The sequence below is a fragment of the Cololabis saira genome, chromosome 12 (genome assembly GCF_033807715.1).
Source record: "Cololabis saira isolate AMF1-May2022 chromosome 12, fColSai1.1, whole genome shotgun sequence".
In the NCBI taxonomy this organism is placed as follows: domain Eukaryota; kingdom Metazoa; phylum Chordata; class Actinopteri; order Beloniformes; family Belonidae; genus Cololabis; species Cololabis saira.
In genome coordinates, this window is record NC_084598.1 from 24,268,033 (window position 1) to 24,292,115 (window position 24,083).

At 38.7% G+C, this 24,083-nt stretch overlaps 1 protein-coding gene across 1 annotated transcript in view; it reads left to right on the forward strand.

Annotated features, from left to right (window-relative positions):
* LOC133456475 (chemokine-like protein TAFA-2) overlaps nucleotides 1–24,083 on the forward strand; it is a 116,959-nt gene that overhangs the window by 80,000 nt on the left and 12,876 nt on the right. The window contains exon 3 of the mRNA XM_061734954.1: nucleotides 19,304–19,453. Within this exon, the coding sequence (XP_061590938.1) occupies nucleotides 19,304–19,453 (150 nt within the window). The remainder of the gene's footprint in view (nucleotides 1–19,303; nucleotides 19,454–24,083) is intronic.

The following is a 24,083-nucleotide window of genomic DNA, read 5'->3' on the forward strand; positions in this document are numbered from 1 at the left end:
TAAATAAAAGCTTCAGAAATGGTGTCCCAAAGAGTAGAGATGTGGGTTCCTAGTTTCATCTTCCAAAGCAGTCCAGTGCAGGAGCAGAGATGTTCTTATGAGATACAGTAGATCCATGCTTTTAGAGAAAAGTAGCTCAATCGAATATTTGCCTTTCCCGTCAGAAAACAAGTCTGCATCAGATTGTACAGTTGGCAGTGGAGTAAATCACAGAAGCAAGTGTACTTAGTGTACGGCATTCTCAGGCCATCCAGTATCAGCCCCATCACAGCATTTATTTTGGAGGGGATCATTAAGTGATGCAGTGAAAATTAGATTGTTTGGCTCAGATACACTAAGATGACATGAATCACGATTTCTTGGAATGTGGGACACCAGTGGTTTACAATGAAAATTGGGTTTAGGCAAATGATTCACACAACATTTGTCAATTAATGTAAGCTGAATGGTATTTGTTTGAACATGTGTTAAATAAAATATAAATGGATTAAAGCATAACTGAATGTGAGATGCCTCCAGCAACACCTGCCGGAGTGTAAATACGAAGGGGTAAAGAGCAGGAGGCAATGCCATTATATCTCCCCTGAAATGAGGAAGCTTTCAGTTGGTGAAGTGTTTTATCCATTCTTCATTCACTTACTTTGCTTAGTGTAAGACTAATGTTGGTGCAGCAAGCGGAGGGCATACGATTTTGTGCAAATCTGTGCCTGCTGTGGAGAACAGCCTCAGTATTCTTAACAGGAGCTCCTGAGTCACGCATTGATGGATGTGTTGCTCTTTACTTTACTGATGTGCTGTGATCAATGCTGATGCAAGGAAAGAGAGCATGATAGAGAGACAAAGAGAAAAAGGAAGGAGAGCGTTAACCTGCTGCCTCTGCAGTTCTCTCTTTTCCTATCTCTTTCACTGTGTTTCTCTCTCTCTCCCAGTCTTTTTGCATTAATCCTCTCCTCTCTCGGTAAGTATCCCACTCCGTTGATCCTGTCAGTATCTGCATATGCTGCACTCTCACCAGTATCGTTGCCTGGACTAATAGGACAGTGTTCCCATGCAAGCCAGAAGTTGTGCAAGGCAACTTTCAGCAGATTACTAGATTAAAGATTAAATAGAGTAAATTGAATCTGAGAGAACGTGTATGCATGCGCGTGTGTGTGGTGTTTTACATTCATTTCCAGTGCTGGCCTTTAAAGAGGACACAGATATTGTGTTTATCTCGCTGTTTGGGCAGGCTTCTCATGTAGCCAAAATGTGTTTAAGAGGCTTGTATTTTTAGGCTTTTGCTGTTGTGAGTTAAATAAAACAGCAGTAATGCGGCTTCACTAATCCTCTCACACAACTAATCCTTGCGAACACCACTGTAAATACTCTGTGGGCTGCATTAAAGCACCAATCACTCAATCCCTCACTGGCTTTTTTATGCTTATTTTGGTTATGATTAATAGAAACTTGTGATTTTTTTTTCTTTTGACAGCAACACAAGCCCGTTTTAGACTTGTCTTTTTTTTCTATTTTCTTATCTGTTTGTGTATGTGTGTATGCATGACGGTGAATCAATACGAAGCTCGATGTACTTGGGATACACAGCAGTCTTAAAGTGGATGCCAGATAACCCATTTATATTTGATGTCCTTTACACAGAGGTCATACCGCAGATGCTGTTTGTTTTAAGTTTGTCTGGTCTCCTTTGTGCTGACCTGAATGGCAATTAATGGTCATTTAATTTTTGGTTAGTTCCACAGAAATTACAAGTTTCAAATGTGGATAAAGATGTTTCCTATAAAGAAAGAAATGCTGTGTAGTCAAAGCAGTGAGTAAAATTTGAACCATGTTTACTTTTCTTTTGTTAACCAATTGGACAACAATCACATTTGATTGACAGCCACTCAGGATTGATTCCTTTTATCATTGATAGATCAAGGATCAAACAAGTCTAAGCTGTCAAAGCACTAGATTGCGGAGGTTCATCGAGACACAGAAAAGGACATTTCTGAGAAGCTGATAAAAACTTCTGGATGTTGATCAGAGTGGAAGTTAATTATAAAAGCACCCCTCAGAAAAAAAGGAAAACGTGAATTTCACATTTTACATGTTAATTTGAATGTGTGAAAATACATTAAAATCACGAGGGAAATATGTGGATCATGTAAAACATGTACTTTGCCTGTGGGAACCGGTTTTGGAAATTCAAAATTCCATGTGAAACTTGGTGGACCACTGTCGGGGTTCAGGGTTCAGGGAGGCTGGGGCAACGAAGAAAAGTCTATATAAACCAAATGTGATGAAAGAGCAGGAGAACCTGAAAACTGAAAGCAAACTGGAATGAGGAGAAAGATCAGGAGTACAAGAAGAGAACAACAAAGCAGGCTGAGGACAGAATAATCATAAGGGAATGAAGGAAAAACAAAAGAATACAGTATATATACACATGGCCTGATGAGACGCATTTAAAGCATGAGGACAGTCAGGAAGTCAACCCTAATCTAAGCAAGGACACTTTTACACTAAAATAGTGAAGCAAACCAGCTAAAGCACAAAACCCCAGATAAGGCAAAGATAAACTGAAGAGCAGTCTTAATGAGGAGGAGAAATAAAAAAAAAAGATTTGTCTTCAATAATCAACCAGAAGATGAACAAAAAAATTCTGTAAAAGAACAAAACTTAAACAACAAAAAAACAAAACCAACATCATGAATCAAAGAACACAGGACAACCTGAACCAACCAAAAGCCCTAGATCATGACAGATCACATGCAAATTCCCAAATAAATGTAGAATGTTTCAGCTTGGAATTAACATTTTAAACTGAGGGGGCCCTGATTCACTTGCTTATCTGATAAAATATTATTCTAACGCAAAGAAAATCAAAAATGATCCCAGTGTTTTTCAAAAAGCATGTGATAACAGTGGAAATTAATGTAATTTTGATATATAACATGCTGTACATTAACTCCAGCATGTGGAAATATTTTTCACATGAAATCCACGTGTTATAACTTGTAATGATAACATATTAATCACATGTGTGCTGCATGACTGTTGTGATTAATTCACTTGCGTTAAGAGATAAAAACAGGCAATTCATGTTTAGTTTAAGATGAATATTAAAAATGTATAAGATATATGATTTATGTGATTTACAGTATTTATATATATATTTCAGTTAAGATTAATTGCAGTAAAGGAGATGTCTAGAAAAATCTGGTAATAATAATTGTTCAGTATAATTACCTTCAAGTCAGACGGAAATGCTTTATTTTGAAATCAGCCACAACAGGAAGGGAACTACTTTAATGCGTTCGCTAGCTTGAAGAAAAAGAAAAGAAAAGAAAGTTACGTTGAGATATGCAAATTCTATTTTCTCCTGCTCTGTAAGCTGCAATATGTTTGAGAGCAATAAATGTTCAGCTTGGGGAACATTCCCGCCTGGTCATTAAGCGGTGCAACTTCCACGACCCTACAGTGACATCATTTGTTCTGTGTGCTTCTCTACATTAAAACATCCTGACATGTTTTCCATAGGAGATCACATTTATCCACCGGTGATTACATGTGGAAAACATGTGAATTCATGTGGGGTTTTTTTTTATCTGAAACTATATGTGAACTGCACCAAACAGCAGAAAGAGAGACTTTCTACAAATAGAGGAAACCGGAGTCCATTATCACCCTCCCCAGGAGTTACTGACCAGGGAATGATTTCTACAATAACAAAATGTGTACTTATTGTCTGCGCGGTCTTAAAGGAATTTCAAAGTGACTAAAGGCTTCCCACAATGGCTAACGTTAATGTTCTTGAATCCACCATCTGGTAAACACTGGAAAGCTGAGGTTTTCCTGTCAGATCATCACAGAGAAAGCTGCAGCTCTCAAAAACAGTGTTGTGGTCCATTTGAGATTTGAAGCCAGACAGCTGTTGAAAAATTGTTTCATGGACACATGAGAAATAAACAAAACTCTTTAAATGACAATAGTTATGTTTTCTTAAGCTTGAGAACACTGTATTCAAGCATAAGAATCGTGTACCTGTGGTCATGGCTTACTTTTATTGTGTGTCCCTAAAAGACTGGAGCCAGCCTGGGCAGCAGCAATACCTCCCGGTAATGAACATGTGAGTTTCTTGTATTGGTATGTCAAGCTGTCTGCTGAGAAAAGTGTAATGGTTTGGTTAGACTCTGAATTTGTCCAATTTTCACACAACTTTAGAACAAAAAACCTTGCCCTTCTTCAAAACCGCATATGACACCATTAGAACATACAGATACTGCCAACATGTAGAATTGAATATGCAGTATGTGCATACTACAGAATGTCCAAATGTGCAGATTACTGGCATAGTTTGCAATTTCCAGTGTGCATATAACCTGTACTATTTGTATTTACAATAGCATGTGAAATATTGAGACCAACAGCAGATCCAGTATGCAGTACATACTCTATACTCTATTATACATATGTGTAGTACGTAGACTTTGGATTATTTGCACATCATTCAAACATGATTGGCCATCTTCTAACTGTACAGAAGCACCATCTTCTTTTTTGTCGTACATCTAAAAACAATGAAACTAAACAAGTCAAATCAAATCCCAATCTTCTGGGTGGAATTTTAAAGTCTTGCAATGAGGCATGTATGAATGACACAGGACAATTTACAGTAGAAAAACAATAAGATCCCCTGATATCAATACATGGGCAAAACATGAACATTAAATGATAATGCCTTTGATAACAAATATAGAATAAAAAACTAATGGTCATCATAACGAGGCTTGTTGGTTGAAATACAGTCACATGTTGGGAAATGTCAAAAAGATGATTTTGATCATGGAGTTTGAAGAACTTCAGCCTGCAAAAATGCAGAAACAGACAAAAATTCTACAGACAAGCTTCAAGTTCATTGTGCTAATAGTCCAGCTTTGGTGGCTCCTCAGTTACCTCCCCACAGAGTCCTAATACAGTCCAATCACCCCTCCAGCACAAACTCTGCTTGTTTCTCACAGCATTTACAGTCAGAAAAGACAGCTTTTTTTCATCCCTCCATCGCTTCCCTTCTCTTCACCTTCATCTCCCCTTTCTCGCTCTTCTCATGTTTCCACCTCTGGCTCTGCTGCGAGCCAGCCTCTTGCACACACCAGGGTTTCCCTTTCATTTGGTAGTGAGGGATGGGATGAGAGAGAGAGTGCAAGAGAGGGAAGGAATGAGGGGATGTAATGATCTATCCTGATGAATGCAGCACGAGAGGAAGTGCCAACACAACAGGAAAAAAAAGCTTCAAGAGAAGTTGAGGTCAGTTCACTAATAACGGCTCATCAGAATACCTGTCAATGTTCAATTCCCAAATAAGTATTCATAGTAAGTATAAAGTGTGATGAAGTCAGTTGTTTGTGCATTTCCCTTTATGACAACTATTATACATTAATGTCTGAGTAAATGCTATGAAGAAACTCAATTATTTTATGGCCATAAAAAGAACACAAAAAAAAAAAAAATCCACTATTGAGTCTTAAGGATCATAGCAGTTTGATTAATGGGGACATTGACTCTTGTGGTCTAAAGGTTGAATAACTTATTTGTATTTCATCATTTCAGTAAAAAGTAAAAGTACGAATTAAGCTGTTTTGTTGAATTTTTTCCGACTATAAGACCAGACATCAAAGAGCCTGGTGTTGGTGTGAAACTGTGTTGAAATTTGTGGGAAAAGTTGACTCCGAACAGTGATAACTTGGTTATCTGCCAGAACTTTAAAAAATCCTTGCCTTATAGTGTAAGTCGTCCTCTGACCCCTCAGGCCAGGGACATGGGGCGCAGGGGGGAGGTGTGCGGCTCTGGGATGTTGGCAGCAGATGATTTTGGGTGCTGTGGGTTGAGTTTCTTCCAGGAGTATGGCGGCATGAGAGGTGTGATGCGAAACAAAATTAATAGCTTAGGGAGGTATTATGAGCCTGAAGCCAGGATTTTCGGAATCACAGAGGAGGCTCTCTCTTTACTTTGCTAAGTCATAGAACACATAACCTACAGTGGAGGAGGTTATGTTGAAAGACTTGTATCTAAAGTTGGCTGCAAAAAGTAATTATTTTTGTCTGGTAGAGAAAATATTAAAGTATTTCATGTTTAATGTGACCAAAATGACAGATATGCACCTGTAAAAATGCCCAAATTTCTTGGATAAAATGTTCCAAGTTTTCAAGTTTAAGAACTGGAAATAAACTGCAGTGAGTCACATGATTACCTATTTGTTATCAGTGACATCACTGACATATTCCTTTGAAAATTGTTTCTTCTTGACAACATGCTTTTTTTATAGTCTTCACTTCACAAATCCTCTTTACTCAGGTCAGTGGGCTGTGCGATGTACATGTTGGAGAAGAAAGGGAGACCGAATGATATGACAAACCTTGTCTTTTATGGGACAGGGCACAGAGCCTGAGGAAGTAAGGTTGGGTTTAAGCAGAAAATTTATATCCACCTTTGTGGCATCCATTATCTGTTACAGGGGGTTGCCTTTTATTTGAGCCAGTGAACTTGTTCTTTAGTTAGCCTTCAGGCCAACAACTTGTTTCAGATTTTACAATGTTTCCCCTCAGCCTATTGTGAAAGAAAAAAACAAAAAACATCATGTCAGTCTGTAACATTGGATTTTCATGATGTGTAGATGACGAGACGCATTTTACGCTGCGAGTTGACTGGCAGTGTGTGGTAACATATGGGGTTGTCCACTCATTCACCGAGGCTACAGATGCTGATGGCAAGCTATTCATCTGGATCTGTGAGGTGACATGGCTACAAAATCATGCGAACAACAGTCATAACTCATGCAGGTGCACATATAAACACACTGTGGCCTTTGAAAGTGAAATACACGGGGCTTGACGTTTACGAGTGTCTGTCTTTATTCCCTTGACGGGACGAGAATTCAGACAGTAAGAAGTTCTCATCAACATGGCTGCTGTGTTATAGATCTCTCCGTTCACTGACTGACAAAGAGAAAAGGTGTTTGAACTGCACTCAATCATTGTGTTTATTTCACTACACCAATCTACCATAAATGATGCAGAAGAAGAAAGAGAAAGAAAGAAAAAAAAGATGGCAAGAAAGAATTCGCCACTTTCAACAAATGAAATAAAAAGAAGGCTGGCGTGGCTCTGAGCTCCCCCAGAACAATGTACATTTGAGACTGCTGTAGGAGACATGGGGGGAAAAAAAGAAGGAGCAAATACTCATGTATGCTGTGTTGGTTTCCAATCTGTGAGACAAAGTGAGAAAGAGAGGAGAGCACGGAAGGGGGAGACAGATATACAGATAAGTGAGGAAACCCAGAGGGTTCATGAAAAGGCTCCATTACTCAGCAGTGAACAATTAGCTCAGGGTTTAAAACATGAGGGCCTCATACACAAATACGCACGCTGCCCCAGGTTAATGGTTGAGTGGTAATGCTGTGCTAATTCATCTGAACATATTAACAATTTATATCCAATTCACCGCCCTAATATCTTGCCTGTAGCGCAAATTAGTACAAATCGTCTGCTGTAGGGTGGTAACAGCCGTGCTGATGGGGTTGCTAATATGTCAGGACATGCCATGTGTCACTGGGCTCGCTCTGTCGCATGAACTAATATCTCGTATGATATAGCAGGACATGGGCGGTGCTGGTGGTGTCGAAAGACAATTCTCTTGTCTAAGCTGCATTAAAACTGCATGGAGATTCGTGGTGAAGAAACATTGCCAGTCTGGAGGCCTGGGAGACAATCTGGCACAGGCTGCTCTATCAGTTTAGATGATTACAAGAGAGACTCTGGGCTGTTTTACCGACAGCTTAACACACCTTTAAAGAAACAATAAACACTTTTTTTAGGTGCAAAAGACCATGGTGCATGACAGAAGTGAGAAGAGGAGTGTTTTCCTTCAGAAAGAGATGAGTAAGGTTTCTGTGCAAGCTGACTCAGTTGCATCAAAATCTTTTTTTTTTTTTCTTTTTTTGCCAGACCTTTAAGGCAGGTGACAACCATTTGGATGCTCACCGGATATTGTCTTTCATTCTGGAACTAAATCCAGATGAGCCCGATCCCGTAGTTTCCTACACCTTTTACTTTTGTCTCCTGTTGAGGACAAACACTTTCTGTCAATGGGCTCGCAGTCAGTCGCTGATATTGAGCTGAGGAGCAAGGACAGTGATGTGTCTAGAAAACTCAGACTCCCAGCTGGGTGGCACCTACTAGCTTACACAAGTGTGCAAACATGCAACAGTTGATTTAAGTTGCACAGAACCAAAATTGGCCCGAATGTGTTCTCAAAGTAGCCTAAGCACGTTATAGATAGGCCTCCAAGTTTTCATTTAAACCCCATTCTGCTTCATAAATAAATAAGTAAATGTTGAAGTCTTGTTAGTGGAAATGTTATTTCTTCTTAAAATTATCTAAAGGATAGAGATATGCATAAAGACATGTATATCTCCCAGAGCATGTTTGCTTTTTTTTCATGTTGCTTCTTGAGCCTTGGAACTCATCTGATTCTTTCTTGCTGCAAGTCACGGCTTGTTGTAAGTGCAGAAAACTGTGCTGTGCAAGATCTATTTTCTAGTAAATTTCAGAGGCACTGAAAAAAGTTAAATATTAATGTTTTCCAGTTTTTCGCAAGCAGATTTTTTCAGGCATATTGCTTAGGTCCTGCTACACAGAAGCTAAGCAGTTCTAAATTAGAGATCAACAAAGAAAAACAAGACAAAAAAAAGGGAGCATTTCCCTGCTCCTTGGATTATGTGTGGAAATGACCACAGTCAGCTCTATGCCATTTAGTTTCTTCTTCGTGCTTGTGACAGATCTTGATTTGTATTGTACATATTATTTGCTCAACATATTCTGAAAAAAGTTAGTGTTGAACCTCCTCTTCAGCCTGTTATTTCTGCCACCTTCTTTTCAATCTTTTTCTTTTTTTTCTGCGAGTTACACCCGTTTATTTCCAGCTTTTGCCTTGGTTATTCACAAGTAAGAATGACATGCGATTTTATTTGCATGAAGAGCAGGAGGGTCAGAGTCAAGCACTCAGTGTGCACTTGGGAATGCGTTTTAAACGGCAGGTGTGAACACACGCGCTAAGCTCCGGCCCCTTGTGATTTGATGTGTCAGGACACGTGTTAATACAATGTCTAAATGGGAGTCATATCAGCCTCTCAGAGGGAGTGTCTATCAAGCATTGGTTAAATACGAAGGGATTTTGTGAAGGTTAATAGAAAACAAAGAATGCATCATGTTTCTCTCCTTTTACCATTCAGTACAATAACATTTTGTATCCAGGCTAGATTTTGTTTGCTCCATTACTCCGCAGCTGATAAATAATACTTGCATAATTCATGCATGTTTGTGCAGGCTGGCCTGTCCACAATTAACATAACTTTCATAAATTCTAAATTACTCTGTTTACCCACCCCTGTCCCTCCAAATGTTCAACTTCACTCAGGGTGCACCGTTAAAGTCTGGCTCCTATGTCTTTCCCTCATTTTCCAGAGAAATAGCTTCTGCTGCACTTGTTATGCACCACACTTATAATCTTGTTGAAATGACCACTGCACAGAGAGGTTGTGGCATTAGAAAAGAGGAGCTGTGGGCTCGAGTTGAACATATACAGAGAGTATTCAGACAGAAGCGTGGCAGGGAATGAAAAATAGCACTGAGGAAAGAAAAGGCAGCAGCGGTGTAATGCGCTCCCCTCCTCTCCATGCTAGTGATCTTGGCAGACTCTTAAAAAGAATTTTAATTTTCTCTGTGTTTATGATTCAGAACAAATGGTGCCATCTCAGAGGCCAATGTAATCTAATTATTAACACAAACGCATGGAGGTACATTCAATGACTGGCACACACGCGTGCAATACTCCAAGTACATGATAATCTAATTAACCTGGCACACATTCTCAACCAATTTCCCATTTCGAAATGTGCCCTTTATGAGTACCGTACTATCCACCGTACTGTACTGTAGTCAAAAACCATTTATGTTTTCTCAGCTTCAAAAGTGTGAGATGACAGAGTGTCTAATATAATCTGAGCAGTGTGTAACCAGCAGTCACAAACAAACAAACCCAGAGGGGACGTTTATCTTGCTGGTAAGTTCATTCATCATGCCGTTATATTGCAGTAATTAGACCAATGAGGGATTGTGAGCTTCTGTAGCTGCTTTTCCCTCCCTCCTGGCGTTGAATACTGTATTTGTTTATAGCAAATGTTTAAGAAAAGCTGAAGAAAGAATTGGAAACAATATAAGGTTAAATCGAGCATACGGCTGGAAAGTGTGTGATCATTGAGTGAAAGTGGTGGCACAGCGACACAGCTGGATAGTCTAGAATGTGATACCCTGGATGTTGTTGTTTTTTTCTCACATGCCAGCATGCAGTGCTTTTTTCTCTTTTTCTTTTCTTTTCTTTTTTTCCCCCATCATGTTGGCTCCATTTTGCTCAGTGTCTTTTCAGACTATGAAACTGTTCAGCTACTCTGACAAAGACTGTTTATAATCTAGTACTTTAATGGGATTCCCGTTGGGCCTTTTTTTTTTCCAATTTTCAATGGAAAAAAAAAATCTATACAAGTCAAGGGTAGAATGAATATTGTTTTACTTTCTCAAAAGTAACCCTAAGGTAAATATTATAATGTTCGATCTATTATGACTTCATGAGACAACCTGACAGATGTTTAACAATAAACATGAGGGCAACGTCAGTGAGTTACAATTCAAGCAAGTTTTTACTGCTATTTTCATTCAATAGATTTTGTTTTTGGAAATTGGTAAAAAGAGTTTAGAAAACAGTCTGAAGTTTTCCGTTGAAAGCCTTTTCTAACAGACATTTTCAGTGAGGCTTTTGGATTCAATTATTTAACAGCAGCTTTCACATAAAGATGAAAAACCTTTTAAAATGTGGATTCATCAATTGAAAGGATCCACTGATGGAGGATCTATTGCTATACAGTACTGGCATCAAAAACCCAACCTTGGATGGATTTTTTTTAAATCTATATTTATATACATATGTTTTTCTGACTCTTCACCCCTCATAAATGAAAGCAGAACTTTTTCTTTCGTAGGTATCAGTTGTAGTCGTGTTCAGTGATGCCCAAATAGGGCTTCGCCAAACTCTCCAACTATTGCAATCCCCCATGTTTGCTTTCGCTTTTGCACTTATTCCCTTGACATTTGCTCAACGTGCCTTTTATCCACACCGTCACTAGCATGACCAAGAGAGACCATGTACCCTTGAACCTCCCAAACACTCTTGCACTGCCTCTACAGAGTCACTGGGGATGCTAAGAATCATGTCAGATAGAAAGCAATTTTTTCATGGAAGTTTATGCGCCAAGCATGCCATCAGATTCATCAATTTAAGTTTACAGCAATTTAATTTGCAGCACATACGGTTCAAGCACATGAGCTGACATTATCTTATCACTGTCCCACAATCAACACATACTCTGTGTGACATTCCATCCTTGTCACTGGAGGCTTGACACACATAAAATATAAGTTTCTACAGTATTTTTTGCTACCGTTTAGAGAAAAAACAGCAATGGGAGTGAACTGCTGGCAGAACTGAGAGCCAAAGATAGGCTTAGAGCTTGGTCAGATCACAAAACGGCACAGCAAAATTCATAAAGCAGGCTCTCACATGCAGGTAATGCTGGAAGCTTGATGATACTTGACTCGTCCATAAACTCTGCTTCAAGTTGCAGTGAAGATGTTCACTTGTGATGACAGTTGTTGTGCAACAAAGCAAGGCCTTGTTTAGTTATTAAAAAGGTTATTGATAGTTGTCTGATGACAGTTATTGATAACATAAATAAATGATCAAAATTAATAAATCTAACAGGAGGAATAACCTGAATGTGAGGAATTAATGACTAAACAGCACAACGAGTCTCAAAATCCCTGTTAATCTCTGCCTGCCAGCCTGTCACCAGGGGTGGTGTTATAGAGTAACAAAGAAAGGAGTCCGAGAACAGGCTTTCACAACCAGCAAATGTTACAAATATGTGTATAACAACCACAAATTACTTTTCTCATTCAAATTAATCAGAATCTATTTACACAAATTTTAAAGATGGTGAAACGTCAATACTAATATCTAACCTATACATAAGCAAAAAACTAACTAAACATGAAACAGAAACGTAAGTATATATACACATGAGTGTGTGTGTGTGTGTGTGTGTGTGTGTGCGCGTGCGTGCGTGTCTTTGTGTGTGACAAGATGGCCGTTCACACGTGTGAATTGTAAAGATGTCGGACGAAGTCATGTGACGACTGAGTCTCGCGTGATTCAAAATGGGGACAATATTTCACCACACCCAACGAGAACAAACGAAATCAGAGGCCTGATGGCCAAGATAAGAGTGTGCATGTGTGTAGGGGGTTAGTAGGAAAGGATGAGAGAGAGAAGAGAAGAGTGTAAAACCATAAACGCTAGAATAACTTCTCACTACCAGAAAACTAAGCTGCCCTGATGTTTCCCACACAGAGACACACCAATCCGAAGCCAACTTCACATGTGCGCTCTGGTCATTCAACCAGGAAATGAGGAAAAGCTTTTTTTTCTTTTGTGGGAGAACATGTCAACAAAATCCAGCAACATGGATGCAATAATAGAGAAAACTATACAATAAACAAACACACTTCAGCAGCTGTAGCTAATAAACATGGTTGTTACGGGATCAGTGGTACGGCTCACAGCGTTTGTGACACAGTAAAAGTAAAACAAAACTAGTTAAATGCATTTACTAAGTTTCTCTGCCCAGACACAAAACAGCCTCTTGGATCATGGATCCAAGTGATGGAAGTGATGGTTTTGTCCTTGACACACCAGCATTCCTCCCGGTTTGGTGAACAGCTGGATGATTAGCTGGATGATTGGCTCTCTCTCTCTTCGGATGTCTCTCTCCGTGTGGATGAGGGGATGTAGTGTTGGTACCACAGCTGGGCTTCTTTCGGCGCCGGGTCGGGGCCTACACAGGTCCCTCATTTGGCTTGTCTGGGGCTCGGAGCGTCTGCGGGTTGCTCCAGTGCAGTGCTGCGGCCAGACAGACTGTAGTTGCCGTTTCCTGGCAACCAGACGCTTCTTCAGGCAGGGTGATGGTGGAGGCAGGCCTTCGGCTGGTAGCTCGTCACGCTGAAGTAGGAGCTGTGGCCCTCACAGCTCACAGGATCAGAAGATGAAGTCCGTGTTGGAATCGTTGAAGGAGAGTGTGTGAGAGATCGTTTGAGAGAGAGAGTGAGAGAGCAAGAAAAGCGGGAACCGCTCTTTATAGCTGGGCCTGGGCTGCTGTGCGTCACCAGGGACCCCTGTTGGGGGTCCATGCCTAATGAGAGGCCAAGTTATTTTCACCTAGGTATAGGGCTGTTCAATTTGGCCCAAAAATAAAATCTCGATTTTTTTCTCTCAAAATCCGATTTTCGATTACGATTACGATTATTTTGTGAATTGACAAAAGGCAAAGAAATGATTTCAAATATGTTGTTTTTTTATTGAACATTTGCCCCATTGGGCTTTAAGTGCAAACTTTGCTCTTATTAAACCAAAAATGAATGAATAAAGTGCAAAACTCTGTAAAATAAGTTGAAAAAAGTTTTAAAAAATATAATAAAATATAAAGTTTTATCTCTGGAAAAAAAAATCAGCAAATCAGCACTTGCAAACATACAGTAAGTTATATTTCCAATTAAATAAAACAAGACATTTTCTAATTAAACTAAACTGGGTCTTTGCATGCTAAATAATAATGCAACCCATGAAGGAGGTAGAGGTGTGTAATGTCAGTCATTACATTTGCTATTCACATTTGCAAGTTTTTTGCAAGGAACACGAGCCGGTCTACCGCATCTGGCTTGAGGGATGCCCGGTGGCATGTTAGTATATCACCATGGTTACAACGCCCCCTCCTACACTAAAGAGCCTCTCCCATGGGGCACTTGTCGCAGGTATTGAGAGATATTTCCATCAATCATCAATATGTTATCAATCATTAATATGTGTGCAGACAAGGTAAAAAAAAAAAAAAAGTGAAAAATCGATTTTACGATTTTCACGTTTTAACATCGTTCTAATTACATAATCGCGATTACGATTTAAAATCGATTAATCGAACAGCCCTACCTAGGTATCATAAATGGAGCAAAGCCTGCTGGGGTTTTGAGTCATTGGGAAGGTTTCTTTGTTTTAAACCATGTGGTCAGGCCTTACAGTTGATCTTAGGCCTTTCTTTGTTCAACACAGGGCTGTGGTCCAACAGAGTCATCAATTGTTTTTTCAGGCGTTTTGTGGTTGTTTTTTTTATGTAGCCTACTTTCCATGACAGTAACAGATTTTGGTCCACAATTATGTTGATGCAAATCCTGGTGCTATCAGGTCTAGAATTGAATTTCTTCCTATTTACCTATATTAACTAGATTAACAGCAGTCACTCAAAGCAGATTTGATCCAAGTTTGTTTAGTGTCTTGTTCATGTGTACAACTTCCATCTATAAAGTATGTTAGGGCTGCAACGAATCACATTGCTCCCAGTTCGGACTATATCACGGTTTTTGAATCGTGAATCTGATCATTTTTTGGATTGATAAAGGTTAAGGAAGTAAAGCCAATTGTTAATTTGTGTTCCCTTTTTCAGCTATAAGTAGAAATATTAAATTTGAACACTTCCTCAACTAAGAATTTGTCTTCTCTTTAATTAAAACATTCATTCAAAAATTGCAAGGTTCCTCAAAAGAATGCAATAAAACAAAAGTGTATAAAAGAGGCGCGATACCTGCTTTGCTTACCATTAGGTATACTTAATAAAACATTATTAAATCAGATACATATATTTAAGAAAAAGAATAGAATAAAAAATTTTATCTTTTCCATGATTGCTTTAACCATCAAACTGTAAAAATGAAATTATCCACTTTTTAATGGGATTTTTAATTCAGTGAACACAAATCATTCAGCTACACTGTTTACACCAAAGTACCTTCTTTAACTCACTTTACTAAGTTGTTTGTTCTTGTTGCATATTCTCTATTGGCTGAAGACTTGTTGAGGCCAGGCTGGCTTTATTGTGCATGTTCCTGGGGTCTCTCAGGTGACTCTGAAGTAAGTTTTTGACATATTTTTGGTTTCCTTCAGTTAAAGGTTTTTGGTGACAACCTGGTGACCCAGGTTGTTCCTCTGTCTTTTGCCTCAGGAAAACTGGGATACGCTCAAATAAACCACCCTAACCCTGAGCAGGAAGAATTGGGTATAAATAATGGATGTATAGATGACTTTTTACACATCCCAAAGGTACTATAGATAGTCAATTTTCTCAACTTTTCTTTTATTCTTACACTGCGCCTTTAAATAAAGAATAATAAAAGTCCTTTGGTTCAATGTGGAGTATTGTCGATGGGAAGGCCAAAGTGCCATACTGGTGACGTAGAGGATGCCAGAGGCTTTTGAAGTCCCTCCTGCCATGCATGTTCACTATCACTCACAATCCTCATGCAGAACCAAACATCTATATTCAGCCTTTTTTTGTGTGTGTGTGAGAAAAATCAATCGGATGCTCATGTGATACGCCGCAGAGCAGGAAGCGATCCATGCGGACCATGGATCATCTGTGATCCGTCACAGCCGTAATGTATGTGCTGCATATGTGTCTGTGGAAGTTTGTGTATGACAGAGAAAGAGCCAAAGTCCCCTAGTAGTAGGACTGGGATTTGAAAGAAGTCCCCTGCTGGGACCTACCAGGCTGTCTCAGTGTTTTATGAGTTCATGGCACACGCACGCCCACACGCACACATACACACACTCACGCATGCACACGCCCCTCTTGCTTGTACAGGGCAATCTGTCCATCTGTTTGTCTGTCAGTTGCATGTCATCTTTAGTTAATGAGGTTAACAGCAACTGCTGCGTTAAGAGAGGCAGGGATAACAAGTCCTCATGCCAGAAAGAAAGGCTGGATCAAGCTGAGAAAGGCAGAAAGACATCAACAGTAAGAGAAGGGGTGAGCGAATGAGAATACATTATAGAAAAATGTTAAGATTCTCTGATTTAGCGCCTGTGATTGAGGATAATGGTTTGCCACCCTGCTGAGTTTCTTTCTCAGAGCCAATAGCAAGAAAAGCAGAGGAATACAATGGGGTGCTGGAGTGGCTGAAAGAAACTGACAAAAAGAGAGGTCATTTAGAAATAGTGGTAGGATGAGTTAAGACAGTAAGTAGAAGATGAGAAGAAGTGGGATGAAGATGATCACCACGGATGAGAGTGAAAATGGATAGATAATTTGTTAAGAGACCACAAGAAAGGAAGGTCTAGTTTAAGAAATAAAGAGACGGTTTTGGTCTCAGAGTCAAACCTGCCAGCCGTGTTTTTTTCTTTTTAAAAACATTTTTTTGCGCATGTTTTGATGTATTTTTTGGGGGGGCAAAATGTATTTAAATTAAATTTGCGTGTGTTGAAATTATTTTATTTTTTATTTTTGAAGAAGAATTCAATGGTAGGCAAAGTCATACCTGGACTCACCTCACTTGGATTGCATCAAAGGTTCTGCTAGCAAACAATTGAGGAAAGTCTGGAGGTCTGTGAACAGATAAAGTTTGAAATTGCATTTGGAGCTTTCTGCAACGCTTTCCCGTGAGCACTGATTCCCCGTCCTCTTGTCTTTCTATAACACTATCTGCCATAAAATTTCACTTTGCCCATTTTGTTATCATAGAGTTTTCAGATATTCATTGTAGCTGAACAATGAAGATAATGGAGACAGTTTTGAATCATAAGTGATGTTGAAAAACTAAATTCATAGCTAAAAGCTCAAAAAAATCCCTGGAACTGGTAAAAGTCTCTGTTCATAAGTCTGCAATAGGTCAATGAAGCAGGTGGTCAGGTTTATGGGGCAGCACAACACCAGAGTCAGATTACATACAAAAAATACATTGAAGTTAATACACACACACATTTTATATATATATATATATATATATATATATATATATATATATATATATATATATATATATATATATATACACACACCTTAGTGTGCGTAAACAAAATACCTTCCTTACTAAAATTCTCACCCTCTACTTCCTTATTACCATCCTCCTCCTACTGCTGAGCTCTGTGTGCTGCTGCCTTTACAGATGCTTAGTCAATTATTGCTGCAGGTGCTGGATGTAAAAGTGGGCAGAGGTGTCTGTGTCTGATCGGGGGAGCTGTTGGAAAAGGAAAAAAAAAATCTGTAGGTATGGTAGAATTGAGAAAATATGAAGAGAATGAAAGGCACAGAAAGGGAAGTATTAATATGAGACAAAGTCCAGTCCAGTAGTAGTCTTTTGAATGAGGAGCGTTCACTTTGCTTATGAAACAGCTCGAAAGCAGACCAGCAAATAAAAATATGTGATGTTGAAATGCTACTACTATTCAGTGAGTAAATTAGTCAAAGACTCATGCATAATGCACTCATTGTTAAAATGAAGGCTATTCCTCAATTAAATGAATCACCAGAATCGTTATAACTGCCTGAAGAAATGAATCAATAAAATTGTTGAATTTGGTATTTATTTGTTTGTTTGTATACAAATGTATCATTTTGAACTTTTAACTAGAAATCGGAATCAGTCAATAGACTGATACCTTGACAGTGTCTTCCCAATCCAGGTCCTCAGGACTGCAAGTTTCAGATGTCCCTCAGCTCTAACACACCTGGCTCAAACTTATGGGTCATAAAAATACTTCTTCCTCTCGATTGGACATGCCTAAAACACCTCCTCAGGGAGGCGTCCAGGACCTGCCTCCTCCTGATGTGGAGAAGCAGTGACTCGACTCCGAGCTGAGTCCATGAGCAAACAGAAGACAATTAAATACCACATTCAGTTGGAGTAGTCCATCTTAACAGCCTTCATTTCCATTATTCTGATACATTTTATTTTTTTGGCTTTCCACCGAGTCTAAAAAAGAAAAAAGCTCAATAAATGTCATGACAATTTTATTATAAATGTGTGGCTGCTTTTAGTATATAAAACTAGTCAGTCCATTAGCTGTCCATGTATCATTTTGTGCATTAAAGTTCTGGTTTGATGGAGAGCCAGATGGACAAATCAATCACCCATTAGTGCTTTCTGTCGGGCCCACCGTTGAAGGAACAAAAAGGGAAATCAGGCAGCGATGAGAGAAACAAACATTGGGTGAGGCATCAGTGCATTCTTTTAACAAAGATTTCAGTTGGACTGGGTTTTAAATGACTTTAACAGTACAAATTCAGACCTTTAAAAATATTTCTAAGTCTGCTTAACATAATGATATGCATAATTCAATCAGCTCTGCCTGTCGCGCCTGTAAATACTCTTTAGTCAGAACAGAATCACTGTTTTTCTGCTTTAGCTTTCATTACCATTCAGTGGGCTCTCTGTTATGTTGTGGGTTCACTCTTTGTAATGGAAATTACAATAAGTTGACAACAGCTGTTTGAAAATTCATCACACACATAAGATACCACCAGGCATTACTGTGAAAGTCAAAAATGTTGAACATGTATGCACGTATGTATCACACCCACAGGTGTTGCAAACCTGCACACGCGGCCACATATTTTCACACGGAGCTCTTTGTTCTTGACATTTTGATGTATTTGATAAGAATCTGGCATGAAAGGGCCATATTTTGCTATTTCAAATCTTGAAGAGTCGAGTGGTTTGTTTGTTCCCTCGCTCATGGAAGGCTCAGGGGACTTCTGTGATTCTGGTGGACTTGTTGTTGATTAACCACATGGCTGCCTGTTTGAAATGTGTATGTACAGAAGTGGTCCATAAATGTTAACACATATTTAGACCTACAGTTTTTTTCAGAGTAAAATAATATCTTCACAAAAGGGATGCAATAAAAACTAAGTAATTTTATATTCATAGCTTTGCTTTTGGAAACATCATTGCATAAAGCTTCTAAAAAATGCATAATTTGATAAATCTGACGTTAAATTAAATTTTTTTGTGCCTCATGGCTCTCTGATAATATCCATATAATATAGACTGCACTGCAATTTCGCTTCACCTCATTAATCAGTCTGACATCATGTTCATTCTGCCATTTTTATTAGGCGTGAGAGAGGATATTTGGTCCCAAGCAGTCTTTAAGCGCAGTTATTCCAAGTCTTCCTACTATTTTGTGTTTGTCTACTTTGCTGTTTCTTAGATATGAAAAAAGGAGACAAGATACAAGATTTAAACTGGACCTGGACTAATTGAACTGCAGCTAGAGTAAAGACTAATATTGAGTAAAATGATCCATCCTTGTGTGTCTGTGTCTTTTACAGTCCATGTTAAGGCAGGGACTTGTGAAGTGATCGCCGCCCATCGCTGCTGCAACAAGAACAAGATTGAGGAAAGATCACAGACTGTCAAATGTTCCTGCTTCCCCGGTCAGGTTGCTGGCACCACTCGGGCAATGCCCTCCTGTGTTGATGGTATGTATAACTGTACATGTTTTGAATCCATCTACATCATTCCCACACTCTGGAAACAGTTTTCACACTCGCCGTGCATTTCTGTGAGTGCTAACATGATAGACTGCTGGTTCAGATATTTCAGCCAGCCCTTGCATTATGACTGAAATAAATATTGAACCTGACATTTAGACTGTGTTAGAAGCAGCTTATTTATGTATGCCACATGTGCGTTGGCAGTTAAGTACAAAGAGGAGTCATGAGTTGAGTGTCCAGTGTTGGTTTTGGATTTATTTCATGCACAGCCTCTCTGTATTACATTAATGTGGTACCTTCAGAAGAATCACAAACATGATGGATGGAATAAGGTTACAATGTCAGCACAATCAATTAAAAAGTGATGGAATGCCTTCTAAAAAAAAAAAAAAAACCTTAGGCTACTAGCCAAAGAAGCACAATGTGAACTGTTCTGGGCTGTCAAATTAGTCCGCATTTCCCAACAAACAAACAACAACAACATCATCATCTTTCCACAGCATGTTTTTTAAGGAAAGATGGCTGCAAAGAGATTAGATTTTCTTTTAATATGATTTATTTTCATATTAACTTCATAATATCTGCCATACACATATGTGGACGTTGCATGTTTTGTTGTGTATGTCCGTCCATCCATCCATTTTCTATACCCATTTTAATCCTGAACAGGGTCACGGGGGATTGCACCAGGTCTTATGAGGTTAAGCACATGGATGTGTTGAAGGACGCCGAGAGCAAGTTTTCCATGAAAATATTCAGTCTAGCAGCAGAGAATTTAGCTATAAAGAGATTGAATTCCTCAAATCTGTATATGGATTTTTTTCTTAAAAGAAAATAATGTGCTTTTCAGGGGTTTTTTTTGGCATTCGGTGTATTTTAGCTTTTAGTGCATATTGAAGGTCTGCATGGCATCTCATTTGTAGTCAAACCTTTTATGCCATTCATATCTGCCTAAGTGGCTAATTTAGCACATCTCAGTCAAGGGTTGTTGTTCCAAATGCAGTACTGTACTGTCAACAGTCTAACACAGCGCACTACATGCACAGTGTTCTTACATGTGCAGTCTAAAATGAGTGCTGTTCCAGTTTCAAACTGCTCTCAACTTCAACTACAGCAGGAACTTTCTTCTTTGGCTGCTTCCCCCAAGCTTTCGCCATGATTTGCTTTTGGTCTGTCATATTCCCAAAAAGATAAAGCCTGTTTTTGCTTGTCTTGTGTCTAATCTCTCCCCTCTTTTTTATATGGTAGATTAAAGTAGTGCCATGTTTGGCACTAAAAATGGACACGTCGTCATCTTTTTTATCCAAAATATACAAACAAAAGATTGTCCCACCGTGGTGGCAACCATGAAGGATGTAACATATCGTGCATTTCACACTTATGGTGCATCATCTGGGCATTTGCAGCACACAGCAACAAGATCATCTCACTAAACACACGTACACCCTCAAAATAGTAAGAGCAAGGAAATAAATGCCAAATTCAGAAGATATTCAAGAAATGAGCTGCTGCTTCATTCTGATACTTTGGCTTTGGGTATTGGCTGAAGCTGGGAACCAATTTGATTACAGATTTAGTACCAATACTGCCAAAATAATGCTAATGATAGAAAGCTGGTTCAGTCAGGTAACCCACATACAGTACCACCACTTTTGCCAACTCAAAACAGGAAGTTGCAAGGCAGTATAATTTAACTTCCTGTGCTGGCTTTTAGTGCATTCAGAAGACTTAGGATTTCATTGTTCTTTTTGTTGGCTTTTTTTTGGGATAAAAATGAAATGGGTGTAGATACTCACAGTGTTAGGGAACTACAGAACGGACCCAAAAGCAGACTCAGAGAAATTCCAACAGAAGGACTTATTGAATGGTAGTCCAGGAAGTGAGAAATGGCTGATGAGGAGGGCATGGCAGAGCTGAAGCAGAGGGGAGATGGGATGGGAAGTGATGTGGGCTGGCTGGAGAGTAGTGGTTGAGCAGGCAAGACAGTTTCAGGCAGGTGCTGGTGATGTGGTCCTGAACACGAGGAAACAGGTTCGGGACGGAAAGAAGTAAATTCACCAAATGACAGGTCAAAAGAGTGATTTGTACAGAGGCCTGAACGTAACTACCACAGTAGCTGAAACAACGATCCAGGTAAGACTGGATTTAGAGTCGGGGTGGATATACTGCTTCAGTCAGGTTAGTAGCTGGTGATTAGAGAAATGGCCACTCCCAGGGAAAGACAGACAAGACACAGAAGGGGAGGGGAAAAGATGAGCAAGGAAATGAGGAGGCATCACTACACAATAACACGCAGAGCGCAATACACTTATTGTATCTTCTCCATGCTGGTATCTAAAAACTTTCAGAAAGTTAATGGTAAAGTGCATCAAAGTACAGTAAATATAAAGTATATATATATATATATATATATATATATATATATATACTTATATATATATATATATATATATATATATATATATATATATATATATATATATATATATATATATATAAAGTATATATATATATATATATATATGTATACAGTATATATATATAATATACTTTATATTTACTGTACTTTGATGCACTTTATATATATATATATATATATATATATATATATATATATTACCGGTAGATTATGCAAACGTATTGTAGACACCCAAAGTAGTATTACGCACCTGTACGTGAGCACAACATGTGAGTTTTTAGATTTAAATCCTACATACAGAGGAAACCTTGTGTTAATGTGATTATCTCATAGTCAATGGTTGCCATTGTTATGTGAACAAGAAGGGTGTCTCAACAATTTTAATAACGCATATCTACATTAAATGGTGTTTCCACAGCTGATCTGTTGACGGTAGATGAAAGCTTGATTATTTAGACCTGAATGTTTTGGGGCCCTCAGGGAAAAAGAACAAAAGCTTAGTTTCGCACTTATAACACCAATTCTAAGATAGAAAATTCATCACTAATTCCCAGAAAATCCCCTGGCAGTTATAAAAGGTAGCACTTTATGAAATCACAGACTGCAGACTCTATGCTTATTGCTTCTTGCTTTTTCATGTGAGCTCACTGTTCTGCTTATTCTCCTCGAACTTAAGAGATGCACCGATCAATCACAAGATTAAAAACCACCACGCTCGGTGGATGGATACATGTAGCATCTCCAATTTTATTCGCCTCACCTGTCAGCAATGTTGTTGCTTGTTGCCGTAAGCAATAATTCGTTTTTTTGTCTCATATCTTTTGTCATTTAGAAATCACAGCACATTACTTACACTGGCGCAGGTTTCACACTCTGCCAGATACAGTATCATACCTGGGACTAAGTGTGAGTAAAGTTTAGCAATTAATCAGCAAGCACGTGATGAAGACTGGGGGAGAGTTTGTGAACTGAACACTCATTAAAAATGCTCAGTCACTTTTAAATAATGACAAAGTATCAGAAAGTAGTGCAAAGGTTCAACTGTTTGAACTGACATTTTCATACCAAAAACTGTATTTTCTTTTGTGCTGGAGGTTGATAGTAGCATGGAACATGTCTACAACATCAAATTGTTTTGATAATTATCTGCAGTAATATTCAAAACCATATGGTGACATGATTGTATTTTAAACTGTATTTATAAAAGCTATGATGATGTGAATCTTGTTTAGTGTCTCCTTGGAGATCTATGCATGGGGGAATCAAACAAAGATAAACACTGTTGAGATCATTGACATAGACCAGCAGACAATGGCCGTTGGACAGAAACATTCTCTTGCCCCAGGACAGACACCCTGTAGACTCACACTCACACCAACATCCAAGCTAAAATGTGATGTCTTGTCTGCATAATGACACACATAAAAAGTATGAAACTCCAAAACCAAAGATATTTCTTTGAATGGTGAGCCCAGCAAGCCTTGCTCTTTGTATCGTCCCAACATTTTCTTTTTAATACTGACCTAGTAAGATCATTACAATCATTGTGTCTCAGAGTTTGTATTTGCATGCTTTTGTTTTGAAGCACATTTTCAGTTTGTGCATAACAAAGCAAAATGTTGTGCAGCTGAAACACAGCAGAATATTTTTAAATGAATTAACCATGACATACATGAATCAAGTAACTCAAGCTTGTAATGTGACAGAGGAGACAAAAAAGTGTGGCACACACACACACACACACACACACACACACACACACACACACACACACACACACACACACACACACACACACACACACACACACACACACACACACACACACACACACACACACACACCATTACATCTGTGCTGAGCAATGAAAGAGGAGTAATATCTCTTAAATTAATAAATGAAACAAGCAGAAATACATTTTCTTTTTCACAGTCGCTGTTTTTAACTACATTAACTTACCGTGGCCACTTCTACATGAAGATTTAATCGTTAAAGAATTCATGCCTCTAAATGCTTATCTCATCACGGCAAACTCCTGGTATTCACATTATTGCGCTGGATCACATATTACATTTATTTTCTGGAACATCTCTCAAACTAGATGGCTGGGGAGAGTTTGATGTCACAATTCACACCTACACTAACTAAAAACTAGAAAGCCGATGGTTAGAAACACACGCACATACAAAAACACAA